The sequence below is a fragment of the Elephantulus edwardii genome, unplaced genomic scaffold, assembly GCF_000299155.1.
Source record: "Elephantulus edwardii isolate Elephantulus edwardi_28Jun2011 unplaced genomic scaffold, EleEdw1.0 scaffold00057, whole genome shotgun sequence".
NCBI classification, from domain to species: Eukaryota; Metazoa; Chordata; class Mammalia; order Macroscelidea; family Macroscelididae; genus Elephantulus; species Elephantulus edwardii.
Genome location: NW_006399807.1, coordinates 6,115,646 through 6,131,900, shown reverse-complemented (window position 1 = coordinate 6,131,900; position 16,255 = coordinate 6,115,646). Strand labels below are relative to the sequence as shown.

The 16,255-nt window shown below is 42.9% G+C and overlaps 1 protein-coding gene across 1 annotated transcript in view; it reads left to right on the top strand.

Moving 5' to 3' along the window:
- Positions 1-8,284: 8,284 nt before the first annotated feature.
- Positions 8,285-16,255, top strand: part of RXRG (retinoid X receptor, gamma) — a 107,273-nt gene continuing 99,302 nt past the window's right edge. Inside the window, exon 1 of the mRNA XM_006887375.1 lies at positions 8,285-8,770. Within this exon, the coding sequence (XP_006887437.1) occupies positions 8,722-8,770 (49 nt within the window). The 5' untranslated portion in view covers positions 8,285-8,721. The remainder of the gene's footprint in view (positions 8,771-16,255) is intronic.

The following is a 16,255-nucleotide window of genomic DNA, read 5'->3' as shown; positions in this document are numbered from 1 at the left end:
AGTGACACATAATGCTACCAATCACAGACAGAGTCTAGGGAAGGGAGAGGGTGGTCCAACCACAGGGCTGCCTAAAAGGACCCAGGGGAATGTCTTTCAGGACTCTATAGTATTTGAATAGAAAGCAGAAGAAATGTCTACACTCAGCTGAGAAGCAGAATGAAGACACCCATGAAAGTAGGTGTGAATGAAAATTGGAAAATCACTTGAATTTTACCAAAATGTAAAGGGAACAGAACATCAGGAATGGGAGTTCTCCAGTAGTGCCAAGTGCAGAGGTGACAAGATAGGTTGAACACAGAATCACATGTCAGACAGTAGAACAATAGAACTCTGGACAGTTGTACCCAGCTTCTTCAATGCACTGAACTCATTCTTTCCTCAGGACCATTAGACCTGTTCTCTCTGCTTGGTACACTTCTGTTTCCTCTTTTCTGACCCACTTTAAATTCTACTCACCTTTTGGAGCTGAAGGTAATAGTCATTTCCTCCAAGAAGTCTGCTTTTCAATTTAAATTAAGTCATCTTTCAATTATAATTAGATCTCACTCCTATTCTCTTTGATTCCTTTTCTTCGTATCACTTATCACAATTTGTAATGATATAATTTATGTAACTATCTGCTTAATATCTGTCTTTTTCCAACAGATTGCATAAGGTCCACGAGGTCAAAGGCTTTATCTATTTTGTTCATTTAGTCTTTCTTCAGTGTTTGCTGAATGATAAATTGATGTGTGACAACAAAAAGAAAAAAAAAACAGTATATAGGAATACACCCACACAGACTAGAAGGTTTTTTATATTATTAATGTGAGAAGGATTATGATCTGGTAAAAGACACATTGACTAGGAATCAGAATCAGGGCCTGATTTCATACCCATTTTTGTCCCTTAATCTAGTTATAAGGTCACATTAAAAACTCAGTTTGTAAGAATAACTGGGGTTATTGTTGTTTTCTCTGACTTTATAGACACGGTCTCAAATTTTTCATCTATAAATTTGGACTATCTGCCCTATTTACCTCCAATATTCAGAAAAATGCATTGGCATTTGCTGCTGAAGCTCAAGGACAATAGTCTTCAATATATATTGAAGCTCAACATCAAGAAAACAAAAATTCTCACCACTAAGAAATGATAGCACCATGATAGAAAAGAGGTAGAGATTGTTAATAATTTCAGCTTACTCAGGTCCACAATTAAGTCTCTTGACACCAACAGTCAAGAAATCAAGAGTAATTGCTCTGTGGAAAGTTGCTGTCAGGGACAAAAGCATTAAAGAGCAATGATGTCAGCCTGGAGACTAAGGTACACCTGATTCAGGCCATTTCTTCACAATTACTTGCTATGCATCAGAGAGCTGGACAACGAATAGGGTTGACAATGGAAAAATTGATGCTTTTGAGTTGTTGTGCTAGAAAAGAGTATAGAACATACTATGGCCAAGAGAACAGACATTTATCCAGGAAAGGGTGACACAAGGCTGTTACTTGGAGACAAAGATTTTGAAGGTCCATCTCACATATTTTGGGCATCATGCTTGGAAGGGTAGAGGGACAGCACCAGAGAGGAATATCCTGAATGAGATAGATTGACACAGTTAGTGGGGTAATGGGGGGTAGATGCGTCAGAGACAGTGAGACTGGCTCAGCATAGAGCAGAGTTCAGAGCTATTGTCATAGGAGACTCAATGGCACATAATGAAACATTGACATTTAATATATTATTATGAAGGTAAAGTAAGATACTTTATACTTGTTATGCATCGGAAAGTTGGACAATGACTAGGGAGGACAGAAGGAGAATTTGATCCCTTTGAGCTATGGTGATGGAGAATAGTACTGAGGGTATCATGGTCTGCTAAGAAAACAAACAGATTCATCCTGGAGAGGGTTAAACCAGGCAGTTCCTTTTAGGCAAGGATTCTGGGGTTTCATCTGACATACTTTGGACATGTTGTAAGGAGGGACAGGTCCTTGGAGAGGGACATCATGCTTGGGAGGGTAGAGGAACGGCATAGGAGGGGAAGACCCTCTATGAGGTGGATTGATTCAGTGACTGAGGTAATCGGAATGGGTGTGTCAGAGGCAGTGCGATTGGCACAGGACAGAGCGGAGTTTAGGGCTGTTGTACATAGGGTCGCTAATGAGTCGCCAGCAACTCGACGGCACATAACAACAACAACAACAAAGTAAGATACATATATAGAAACAATAATCCTTATAACAATGTAGAGATATTTGTAAATTTATTCTATGGCTAGGAGTCTGGTGATGTGGTACATGTTGTTGTTGTGTGCCTTTGAATTGGAACTGGCTGATAGCTGATGCTTCAGTGGGTTTTCAGAGGCAAAAGATCACATGGGAGGAGATTACCCATCATTCTCCTGAAGAGCGGCTGGTGCCAAAAGGCCATGCATGCTTCTCCATCAGTTCTAACCTTTAGTTCATTCTCCTCACATTAAGATTACAGAAAAAGAAAAGCATATTAAAGTGGACTGCAGACTAGGGTGGGATATTGTATAACAAGGAAAGAATTTGTTTTTTCTTCAAAGAGAAAAACAAACTGGCAGGGGAGGTGTGGGCAGGGAGGAAAATGTGCAACAGTGAATTAATGGGGGAAATTAAATGGAAAGAATATGCTAAAAATAGATATTTTGCATTAAAAATCATTAATTTTAAAAAATTACACTTTTTAATTCATTTTAATGAACATTTACCGAGATTTTGGATTTTCATTCATTCATTTTTGCACTTTTTTCTTTACCCCCCTCCCCCCCAGTTCGCTCCTCTCTTTCGAAAGCAAAAAATAAACTTCTTCGTTGGTACACAACCCCCACCCCCACTCCCCGACCCCTACCCTGCAGATTTACAACCTTAAGGAAGCTCTGGTAGCCTAGTGACAAGAAACTGTGTTGCAATCCTGAAGGCACGTGCTTCAAATCTACTAGATGCTCAGCTGGAAAAGAAGAGGCAATTTTCTTCAGTGCCAGTTGGATCCGACTCGATGGTGCACAAGAAAATAAAAAGATTTGCAGCCTTGGCAATCCAAAAAGCTCAGTAAGTCTGAATTGGCTTAGTGGCAGTGAACAAGTGTCTGTTGGTACTTGCCAAATCAATAAATTTGTTTGGTTTTTAAAACTTCTTATGTGTTACAGAGGATAATTACTTGTTATGGTTATTGTTTAAAAAAATAAAATGAAAGACCAGAGGTAAAGCCACATTGGTTGTTTACCAGAGTGAACATAAGATGTTGGCTATGCCTGTCAAAAATGTTAATAAGACTTCATTCCCTTTTTTATTTACTCAGAAAGCACTAATGGCGTTGATAAAAGCAGAACATGCTCTTTTAGAAGAATAGATAATTAGCCTTGACACAGAGTGAGCCCAGAATCCTTATGAATGAATTAGCTAATTCTAACTGTGGACACGGAGCATTTTGTCTTTCCTCTGACATCCAGATGAGAATTCAGTAACAGGTGGAGACACTGGAGTGGCTGAAGTCAGCAGGATTGTCTGTAAAGGGCTTAGGTTAGAAATACCAGATGGTTTGGATAATGCTGTTTTATCAATAATGGTCTTAGAAAAGACATGGTGGTGCCAAGCCAAAAAAAAAAAATTAAAAAGAAAAGTCACAGCCATTTCTACTGGCTTTAGGCAATGATTGTGTTTTGTTACTATTATGTAAAATCACACGGTATGGTATCACAGGGAAAGCAGCCTGGGATGTCTTGGTATCTTATCAATCATGCTTTTAAAGTAAAACTATTTACTTAGTCCTTACTGAGTGTTCCAGGATTTAGACAGGAAAACAAAGACTCGTAGCACATGATCACTATTGTTGAAGAATTAGCACTCCTGTTATAATGACAAGACACAGTCAAAAGAAAGGTATGTTCTATTGCATTGGATGTCTCAAGTCACATATGTTAAGTGTTACTTGAACATATTGGCAATGAGTTGTGTCACATTAAGCTAGGATAAGAGCTGTGTGGATAAGTGTGGTCATGGTGGCAATTGAATGGAAACTTGAGTGATAGTTAAGACTTTTAGGTATGAAAGGTACACACAGACATGAACGACAAACCAGAAGTTGGGATGAATATTCCATGCTCTCACTGAGAAGGAAATAGCCAAGACGGGGGGAGTGGGGAGGGAAAGAGAGAAAAAGGAGGGAAGAAAAAAAAAATTAATTCCTTGCACTTATGTAGAATTTTAGCATGTAAATAGACCATCTTCACTTTAACTTATGATACACACAAACAGGTATGCAAAAGTCAGAAGTCACTGCCATAACAGGAGGTGGAGCTGACTCATAGCTGACCCTCCAGTGGATTTTCCAAGGCTGTAAATCCTGTGAGAGGAGATTGGCCATGTGGAGATTTTCCCCAGAGATTGAATGAGTTTGATTAACTGGAAAGTGGCAGATCTATATGTAGTTTGGCCTTGGGATCCTATCACCTAATGCTTCCTATGGAAAGATAGAGCTCAAAGATAAGCAGACATAATGATGAATTCCTTCTACCACAAATTTAAGGAATCGTCCCTTTATTCTTCCAGAGATAAAGGGGTGGACAATGTACCAAATTTACCAAAAGGGGAAGAGAGCAGAGTTTACCACAACCTGTCAAGATATGATTGATCTTGGACAAAACTCTTGAATTACTTTTATTTCTAACCTTTCTATTGTGATCCAGGTGTAAGTTTATGAAGCAAGCTAGTTTTCCATTCAACAGTTTGTATACATTTTATTTCTTGACACTGATTGCAATCTCCACAACATAACAACACTCACTCATTCTACCTCTTCCCCATAGTTCCTGTTTCTATTCTGCCATCTTTCTCTTTACCTTCTTGGTGGGTTGTTTTGGGGTGGGTTGTTTGGTGTTCTTTTTTTTAAAAGATAGACTTTGAATACATGGAAGAACCCTAGTTGACATAGATTTATCAGAAAATATGGTTGTGCTGAAATTGATCCTTTTCCTCTCTGATAAGTGCATTCTTACTTATAGAAGAATATAATTTGTTCACCAGCAAGGCATATGTTTCAAAATATCTCATGGAATAAAAATGGATAGTGGATTCATTTAAATTAAATTTTAAAATTAAAGAAGATATTCAATTCATCCAGCTCTGCTCTATCATTTTGTAAGTGTGAAAAAGGAAATTGAATGACTTAAGATTGTATCATTATCAAAATAGTTTGCACGTACATTCACTATGCATTTGGCATATTCTAAATTATTTGCACGTATTGACTCTTTAATTCTCACAGTAAGCCCATAAGGTAACCCAGAGTGAAGCAGTAACTTGCCAATATTGCAAGGCTGTAAGCAACAGACTGGGATATGCACCAGCGATGCTGGCTCCTGCGTTTCATGCTTTCCTTTAGCTACAGCCTCCCCAGGCCAGGTAACTTTGGCTGAGCAATGTGCCAAAGGTACTATTGAATAGACTTTCTCCTGTAAGACATCTTGTTATGTCATTTTTTTACATCTCTACCAATTAATTGTACCGTCGTTCATCAAATTTGCAAAAGACATGAAATGAGTAAGGTGGGGAGAGAAGCGTAAGAAACAGACTGAATCACACAAGCAAGATCCCAAAAGATCTGCAAACATGAATGAATTTTTAAAAGTATTTACTTCGGAGAAATACAAAAAGATATTTCATATAATCCCCCAAGGCATTTGCCCAAGAGTAAGATAAGGCACATGTATAAAAAGATTAGAACCAGAGGTGGCATTTTGTCAAGTCACTTCCACATGAATTGTCACATGGGGCTTCCCCAAAGCTAATGCGAGTGAGTAAATACCCCTCTTGTATTCTGTATTTGTCCTATCCGTACCTCTATTCTTCACCCCCCCCCCGCACTCCCCCATGCAGTCTTATTTGTTTTTGTACTGCACTTTGAGTGAAAGTTCACAGAGCAACTGGTTTTCCATCCAAGCATTCATACACCACCCCATTCCTTGACTGACACGCTGAGATCTTATCAACTAGCCACCCCGGAGTTCTGGGTGCTCTAAGATTTCCTGGGCTCTTCCTCCTTCCTGTCCTGTTCTTACTGTGGTCTGCAAATTGGTCTTCTCTCTTCTCTTCCTTTGTCATCCTGACTTTTCCCTAGTTTTGGCTCTTTTTTCTTGCTTTTTGTTATGCATTTTCCTTCTATTGAACCTTGACTTTTTCTATCAAGTTTAAGCTCATTGCCAATGCATCAGAATTGACTCATAGCTGGCCCTCCAGAAAGTTTTTCAGAGGCTGTAAACCACATGGGAGGAGATTGCCCATCTTTCTCCCTTGGAGCAGCTGGTGGATTTGAATTGCATTCCTTTGAGTTCCAATGCAAATCTTTATCTACTAAGCTACCAGAGTTCTTTATGACTTTTCCATGAGACTTTAATTTAATTTGCCTCTCTGACTTTTTATGTTCTATGTGGCATCAGGCAAAAACATGTTGCAGCCTCTCAGGGCTCAGTCTATGGCAGTGATCTGCATGTGTCTAGAGTATTGCACACAGGTCTGCCCATCTCCCAAACACCATGAAGATAAATTAACTCATATTCATAGGCAAAGAACAGGTGTGAATAAATTTGAGTATCTTGTGATATGTAAAATATGATATCCCTGGAGACCTCTCCAGGTTTGCAAAAGACCTCACTGTTTAAGACCCCATGGGCATCTCTTATTTGATTCCAGAGAGTAGTTTAGAACCCGAGAGCAGAAACTTTCCAGAGAAGTGGCAGATTTTAGTGCAATAAAACAAATTCCCATGGTAACAGTTGTCCAGAGTTGCAATGGGAAAGTAGTGGGATCCCCATTCCTGGAGGCATTGAGGTATCAGCTGAGCAGCGACTAGTCAGGAAAGTTGTATTACAGACACAAGTGTCAAAGAGATGGTTAGACTCTTTCATCTGTGGGCTGATCTCACCCCAGAAAGATGCAATGTGCAAGTGGCAATGGCCAAGACTGACTTCTACCCAAATCATAGAGGGGAACTGTCCCCATCAATAATATTCATAGCAGCAAATAGACAGCTGCTTGGTCAGACATGCCACCTCACCACACCCCCCCTGCCCCCCACCATACCCTGGCCCCTCTTTCTATCAACCGTTTGAATCTGATATTAATTGTTGACTTCCAATGCAAGTCCAGGTTTAGTCCAGTAATCCCAAGCCAGATTAACAGCAAAACACAATTCCTCAACTACCAAAAATCCTAGTTCGGTTCAGTAGCACAAATCCAAATCATCCAGCAAGGTTTGCTTCAGAGAGGTTACAAGCCACTTCTCCTTCAATCATCTGTCAAGAAAAAACCTTTACCTGTGGCCAAGACAAACACGAGAAGTCTCGGGTTAGACCTTGCCACAGTCTCTCCACAATCTCTTTACCACTGCCATCATCAGGGTGTCACTCTACAGTGTGGAAAGCACTCTCTCTATTAGTAGCACTGCTGTTGATGATTTGCAAGACCATGTGTCTGCAGTTAAGATAGCTGGAAACAAGTGCAGGGCTAATGTTATGGCCAGGAAAGCCAACTTTTAAACACCACAGGGATAGGGAGGAGTCTTTTAAGCAGTTGAAAACAATGGCTTATAAGGTGAATGTATTAGGGAGCTCTGGTGGAGTAGTAGGTATGCAGCTGTGGAGTCAATGCAAAGGCAAGTGGTTCAAATTCACCAGTTGCTCCTATGTGATTTACAGCCTCTGGAAACCTACTGTCAGCTGAGTCAGCTCTGGCTCGGCCCGGCGTTACAACAACATAAGGTGAGAATTCCCATCCGATGAAACATGTGAGCATGACCATCACATGAAGCCAGCACCTCCTCCTTACCTCTAGGTTTTCCGTGTGAATCAGCAATAGCTCCCAGCTGCACTTGTTTGGGTTTCATTGTTAGGGCGCAGGCAAACGCTTCCAGCTGCTAAAGCAGGAGAGGCCCACCCCAAATGCAAGGGCCCTTCTATTTCAGTTTTCCATAGCTGGGGATTGAGTCTCACGCTTCTGTAATCTCCTGCTTATGAAAGGGCTCTGTTCTCTCTCGGTACCCACCCCCAGCCCCTTTCACAGATCAAATACCAAGTGCACTGGGCAGATAGAAAGCCAGAGTGAGAAAACGCATTTTAATAAAAACCCCATTGATTTTTGTGGGTGCAAGTCAAAGGAAAGGCACCTAAAGACACTTGCATCCCCTGACACCTCCCCCCTCTTTCCTGACCTACTCCAAGGCTGTCATATATCGATTGGCTCCTAGATAATAGATTGTGCCATGGGTAGGGACCTCAGGGGACAAGCCAGGCTCTGGGAGAGTCACACACATAAGCCCAGCCCTGAGTTAATCAAACTAGCAACAGGATCTTCAGCAGCAGTGGTGGCTGTGGCAAGAGTAGCAGCAGCAGCAGCAGCAGCAGCAGAAGCAGCGGTGGCGGCGGCAGCAGCAATAGCAACAGCAGCATTATGCGTGATTACTGACAGGCACCAGCTGCTGCCGCCACAGCCCTCTCCACGCACTCACTATGTGGACTCTCAGATGGAGACGCGGATTCCTGACTAATCCCAGAGGGCTGGCCCAGCCTCTGCTCCCTGGGCTGCGAGGAAGCGATGACCACTCTTGTTAGCCCAACTTAAAGAGAGCTCAGCTTTGCCCGGGAGCTTGGAGAGGCCGTGCTATTTCGACGACAGACAAGAGAGAGAAAAAGAGAGAAATATGAACTGAAGAGTCAACATGTATGGAAATTATTCTCACTTCATGAAGTTTCCCGCCGGCTTTGGCGGTAAGTAGCTTACGGGGGGTTCACTGTGCGGACTGGTCTAGAAAGATGGAAAGAGAATTGGATAACTGAGTTTGTATGGAATTAGGAGGAGAGTATATATATATATATATATTTATACTCATTTACAGTGGCTTTGTTTTTTTGTGTGAGAATCTGTGTCTGTGCTCAAGGGAGAGAAAAAGAGAGATGGAGAAGGAGAGTATGTTGGCTTGGAGGAAGGATGTTTGCAGGGCAAGATGAGTGAACAGAAAGGGGATGTTGGAAGAGAAGTGCCTAAGTCACTATGCTGAGAATGTCTGAGACAAAGATAGACTTGAGGGCTTTTGTTAAAACTCAGCATGTTTGTAGGGACATGAAAAGTGGAGGCGTTAAAGAAAAATTACTATGTTATAGCTATTATTTAACTTGTAGTGAAAAAATGTGATAAAAATTTTTATCTATATGAAAGGTCCCCGGGATATTTAATAACAAGGGCATGATTCTTTTTTCTCAGTTGAAAATCAGATTGCAATGTAATTAGAGTTTTGAAAAGAAAACATAGCACTTTAAATCTGCCACCAGGTCTTCCTCTTGTTTCTACCCCCTTTAGTTTGTTGCTGGCCTCTTCTCTCCACGTCTGTTGTTGCCCTCAACTCCAAGGCAGGGTCTCTGCCACCCATTCGCTATGTGGTTGGGGTCTGAGTGGACATGCATCTGGCTCTTGTAACAGAGAACTGACAACTGGGAGATTCAAGTGGCTAAGCCAGCCAGCCAGCCAGCCAGTCTTTTCACACTTCAGAGAGACTGCTGGTTCCAGAGATGGATCCTTAGCCTGCAAACCCTTAGGCATGGCTGCCCAAAGGACCCCTCCATCCAGTGACAGAATAGGCATAAAGAGCTACTCAGCTTTGAGTAAATAAAACAAACAGCTGAGCAGCCAGTCTCCACTAGTCAGATGGTAGCTTGTAGCTTGTGTTCTTGGGAGCCAAAGGGCAGCTTTTGCCCCATGGATGCTGGCAGGCAGGACAAAGCAGAAATTCTTGTAAGGTCTTGAGAACTGCAAAGTCTCTACTCCCTTGACCTCCTCAGTGGACAGATGGCCAATTCAACTGAAGGCTGGGAAGTGAAGTCTGCCCTCTTTGCTGGGCAGAGCATTTAGTGGGATATGGTGGAACACTGCAAAGTGGACGTGGGCCCTGCCCCTTTGGCCAGATGGTTTCCTCATTCGTTGAGTAGTTTTTATGAGCAAAGTACAGAGTGAAATGCCAGAAATACAAGTATGAATGAACGATAGTCCCTGCTCTGCACCAGGGCAGGTTTGTTAAATATATTTTAATCCTCCACAATATGTGCTTTAGGGGAGGGAGACACAGGTGGACACAGACCAAGTGATGTCTCAGTTATCTGGGCCAATCTGATGACATGGCCGAGGAGGAATGGCCAATGGTCTGACTTGGCTATTTGATCTCCAGTTAATAACTGGGCCCTAGGTGTGAAAAATCTTCTCAACTCACATTTCTGTCCCATTCACAGAGCTGAGACTCACTTTTCCTTTTTCTCTGAATTCAAGTGATCCAGGAACATGCTTATACCCAGTGAGAGTCTTGAGCTCATCCCCTGCCCCCACGAGTTCTGTGAGGATATGGCTTCATTAATGCTAGAACCCTTTGAGACAGGTGTGGAAGGTAGAAAGATTTAGTGATATTTAGACATTGGAAAAAGAGGATTTAGTCTAACATTCTTTAGGGGCTCCCTCTTGCAAACTTGGAGTGTTAGCACCCTAAGGGATCTTAAAGAGCAGCTTAGAATGATTGTTTTATAGACATATAAACAGAAGGCTAGTGGAAATCAGGGGCTAGTGCAAGGGTATATGGAATTGAAGGGTAGATCCTCCCCAGAGAAGCCTCTAACCCAGATTTATGACACCAAATCAGGCGCACTACCATCAAGCTGATTCGGACTCATAACAACCCTCTAAGACACAGTAGAAGTGGCCATAGGCTTTTCCAAGCTGTAAATCTTGTATACAGATTGCCTCATCTTTTTCCCTGCAGGATGGCTGCTGGGTTCAAACTAGCAATCTTTTGGTTAGCAGTTGCATGCTTTTAACCAGTCTGCCACCAGGAGTCCTTAGATTTATGATGTTGCATTGTTGTTGTTAAGTGTCATCGTGTTGGGACCCACTCTAAGGAGTTTTCAGAAGCTGTAAGTCAAAGGACCAACATTTTCTTGCCCTCAAGCTGGCAATCTTATTCCTTACTATTAAACTACTAGAGCTCCAGGTTTCTGATATTATTGCTTCAATCTGATATGATGAAAAGAACATGTGCAAGAAAGAGGGGGAAACGGGGACAGGTAGATAGACAGAGAAGGAATAAGTGAGCTGAGTTTGGTTGAGCTGAGCCAACTGTGTGACCTTAGGCAAGGTACTGAACCTCTCTGAGTCAAGCCTCAATTTTTTATCTTTCAAATGGGGTGTAGAATCCTATCCTTAGAATGCTATTGAGATTCAAAGATATGAAAACGTAGCTGCTATAGTATTGTTTTAATAAAAGTTACTATTTTTATCCTTTCCCTTTTGCTCACATACTAACAGGCAAAACAGTTAAAAATCAGACATTACTATAGGATAATAAGCCAGGAATCTGGGAAAATCTAGTTAAATCCACTCATCCTGGCTTAAATCTCCCTAACTGTGGGAGTCCCGCGATTTAGTATAATTAGCTTTTAGACAGAATTGAAACACAACTGTGCAGCCTTTGGAAAGAGACGGGCCCATGTCTTATTGAGAGCAGAGGGAAAGTGTTCGCGTGTAAATTGTGGAAATGTCTCCCTGGAATGCTACGTTTTCTTGTCATCCCTAAGGGAGGAAAACAATCACTTTGCTTAGTTTTGTTAATATTTTTTCTTACTTTTTTGTGAGCTCAGGCTAAGGGAGGCTGAAGCACACGGGGAAGACTGTCCCCATCTGCAGGGAGGTGGGAGCGGGAGCAAGAACCTGGTGTGGGAGGGGGTGGGGCAGGAGGCCTGCTCACTCTAGGTGCCAGGGAGGCCTTGACACTTGCGGTTTCCACTAGCCTTTGCCCCAGTGCGGCAAATATTGCTGCACCTGTGGCATGACTTGGTATAGACCCTTACACTCTTGTGTATCTTAGCAAACAGTACTGCAGACGGCTCCTGAGGGGCGTGTGGGCGCCTAGGGGAACCAGAGTCACTCTTTGGAAACGACAGCAGGGATTTGTGTCTAGGTTCTGCTTACCAGACATAAGACTATAGATCCGATCAGTGAAGAAGAAACCTGTCAGTTGCACAAAGGCTGCTGACTGCCCGGTGGCTGCGGCCCCACCAAGGCGCCCACTCTCCCACTCTAGGTCCTGCAGTGAATCATTATGACGGCAGAATCCTTCTCTTCTCCTTCCCTGCCAAGCCCTGGCTCTGCCAGCTGCCCAGTCAGAGACTTGTTTTCCTGGGATGAGACAGTTGCTGCCTCTAAGAAGATGGCAAAGCCAAGCCTGTAATCCCCCCCATCCAATTGTGCAGTAATCCTTAGGGCGAGAAGGGGATCAGTGAGAGAGGACTTCTCTCATCTCTATAACAAACATACTGCTAAGGACCAGCTCCCTCTGTTAGCACTTTACCCATCTCAACTCATATGATCTTCCTAACAGTCCTGTGAATAAGTTCTGTTACCATCACCACTGCCCTCCTCTTAGGACAGAAGGAAACACTGAGAAGTGAACTTATTTCAGATCCCAAAGCAAGGGAATGGTACAGCCAAGGAATTGAATGCAGGTATTTTAACTGCAGAGTTTATTGTCTGCTGAGCTGTCTTACATGGCTTCTATAAGTGGCAGACTTTCTCTGTGAACCTGGGGACCCCCTCAGTCGACCACAAGTGGGTGAGGAGCCCTAATTTACTTCCTGAAATTCAGCTTCAAGGCTAAAGATGCAATGAATGGCCTGGTGCTTGAAAAATAAAGCAAAAGCTAAATCAGGAGCTGCTGAGAAGCAATAGTGACCTCTAGAGGCTCCTCCTGGGCTGTCACTGGTCAGTAGGAGTCCTGTCCTTCTGACCCTGACCATCCCCGTTCACCTGAGGATAGCCATAGGGTGGGTGATTGAGTTAGGAGCGTGGGATGTGTATAAAAGACAGTGTGTTCGCATGTGTGTATGAGAGGAAGAGGAGTGTGTATGTAAGGGGGGGGTGTGTAAAGTGTGTATGTTTGAATGTTTGAAAAGGTATATGTGACTGCAGGTATATGTGTGGATGTGTGTGCTTGTGGAGAGGAAAATGTATGCAAGGAATATGTGTCTATCAGTCTATATGTGTGTTTGGGTGTGTGCATATATAAAGGATGATGTGGAGGGGAGTATATGTGTGTGTTTTCTGTCGTATACAGGGTCACTATGAGTTGAGCAGATTGGATGGCACCTAACAACAACTACATGTTAACAGGAGAGGCTATTTCTTGGAAAAGGACATCACCGTGCTTAGAAAAGATGGAGGGTGAGCAAAATAAAGGAAGACCCCTAATGAGATCCTCACTCTTCCTGACATACTAGAGCCCATTGCAGCAGTCAACCTGGTCAATATTCTTCCTCTTCTTAGCTGACCCTCTACACTTCCCAGCATCATGTTCCTCTCCAAGGAATAGGCCCTCCTAACAACATGCCCAAAGTATATGAGGCAAAGTCTCTTCGTTCTTGACTCCAAAGAGCACTCCAGCTGCACCCTCTCCAAGATATATTTGTTGATTCTTTTGGCCATCCATGGGATATTCCATGTTCTTCTCCAACACCACCGATCAAAGGCATCAATAATTCTTCCCTATTCATTGTCCATCTCTCAGACGCATAGCAAGTTATAGGAAAGACCATGGCCTGAATCAGATGCATCTTACTCCTCAAATTGAAAATGGCACAGGATTGGACGGAGTTCAGATCATTTGTTCACAGGGTCACTATGAGTCATACTCAACTCACTGGCACCTAACAACAGCTCAATGAGATGGGTTGACACAGTGACTTCAGCAATGGGCTCTAGTATGTCTGAGATGATGAGGATGGCACAGGATGGGACAGGGCTCACATCTATTGTTCATAGGGATGCTGTGAGTTGTACTAATCTCTGTAGTATCTTCAACAACAACTACATACGTGTGTGCATGTTTGTGGGGTGAGTATGTGCATGTTTTTGCATGTTTAAGTAGGAGGTGTGAACCTGTGGGATGAAGGTGTGTGAGCGTACCATTCATGGATGTGTGTGTGTGTGTGTGTGTGTGTGTGTGTGTGTGTGTTTGAATATTTAAATGGGAGGAGGATATATGTCTGAATACGTGAAAGGAAAAGTACATTAGTGTATCTATGGAGGTATGTATAAGTCTATGCGTTTGGATGTGGCAGAAACATAGGAGGGAGTGTGATAGGAACATGAGGGGATATAGAGTGTGTGTGTGTGGGGAGGGGGATATATGTGCCAGAACACATTTCTCCCTCTCCCTGACACAGAGGTGTGGGTTACTAATAGAAAAGAATAACTGTTTATCTTCCCTCCTAAATCACATATTTAGTATAAACTCTTTCTTGGAACACTTGCAATCTCACCACGAGATGAAGAGCTCAATAGCAACTGAAGGAAGCAAGTGTGCAGAGAGTACTCTAAGGTCTCCACCTCTTCCCTCCTTACGTAGCTTGTGTATCTGCAGACTGTGTGGGCCACCAGCACTGAGTGGCTGGGGCACCAGGGCTTCTTAGAGGAAGCTGGTGGGAGATACAGGGACCCAAGGAGTATCAGGAGCTTATTTCCTAGAATGTCTGGATTTGAGTAGCTATCTTGAGATTTACTTAGGTCTTGGCTTGGTGATTCTTGAAAACAGAATAAAATTAATAACTAACCTTTATTATCTATTGCTGTCAAGTCAGTTCTGACTCTTGGCAACCCTTTACTGGATTTCTGAGGCTTTACATTTTTACAGGAGGAGACTGGCCATCTTTACCCTGCAGAGTGGCTGGGAGATTTTAAATAGTGACCTTTCGGTTAGTAGCCTAGCATATCCAGTTATGCACAAGATCTCCACAAATCAGAACCGAGTCCACGACACCTAACTACATACAATGTATGCCATACGCTCTGCCGTGGGCTCTACCTGCATCTTATCATTTCGTGTTATCAAGGGCCCTTGGAGGTCAGGTTTTATTATTATCACCTCCTGCTTTGCTGACTGGGGAAAGGAAACACAGAGAAGGTGAAGAACAGTCCAAGCTCACTCAGCTGCTGAGATGCAGAGCCAAGATCGAAGTCCAGCTGGTCTTGGCCAGGACTCCTGTGCTAAAAAGCCCGATGCTGGTTTGCAGAGGAGCCTTGGTGGCACAGTGGTTAAGCACTAGGCGGCTGATAAGAAGGTTGGCAGTTCCAGAACAGCACAAAGGAGTGACTCTTATGCAAGAGTCATGGCCTTCTGGTGTATTTGTTTTATCCTATGGTCTTTACAGCATAGGTATTAGTCATAGGTAGTTTTGCTTTTGAGCACATATAATTGCAGGGATGAATAACGTGGCTGAAGTAGGAGGACCGGGCCCACAAAGGGCTAATAAAACAAGGTAAAAGTTTTTTAAGCAGGCAGAGCTCACTTTATTTTAGTGCATGGACCAAATTTTTACATCCTAGAGCTGGAGTGGGCAAGTTTTTCTCTAAAGGGGGCAGATCATTACCCTCTCAGTCTTTGCAGGCCTTAAGTCTCTGCCACTTTGAACGCAGCCACACGAAGTAGTACATACTATGAGTTGGAATTGATGGCAGTGATTTTTCGGTTTCTCTGTGATTATTTTTTTAGCGATATGCTGGTAAGATTGCGGGTCCCTAGAGGATCATTCTGGAGAAGTTTTCTTCCCATTTCTGATTGCTCTCCAGTTAGTGACTCTAAACTGCCTGTTCCCTTGATTTCCTGTCACAGAGCTGAATCATCAAACTAGAAGGAGGGGCCTGAGGATTACTGATTGGGTCTCACACCTCATTTTACAGATGAGGGGAGTGGGTGTGGCTTGAGGCTGTTTGTTACCTTCAGACTGAGTTCTTCTGAGCCCCTTTAGCTTTCACCTGGACAACGTGAATAAGAAGGCTAAAAGGAGGCTTAGCTGCCTCCATATTTGGTGAAATAGCTCCATACCACTGAACCATGCAGGCTCAAAATCTCCCATTCTAAGGAATAATCCACCTGGCAAATTGGCATTCATTGCTGTAGAATCAGAACTGATTCCTAGTGACCCTCTATTGGGGTTTTTTGGTGTTGTGGATTTTTTGTTTGTTTCATTTTGGGGTTTTTTTGGGGGGGGTGTTGGCTGAGTAAAGATTCTCACCACTGGACCAACTGGCAGCATTAGGATGGATGGTGAAGAGATTGAGATTGTTCACAGCTTCAGTTTGCTTGGCTCCACAGTCAACACTCTCGGCACCAGCATCCAGGAAATTAGAAGACGTATTGCCATGGGAAAGTCTGCTGTTAGGGA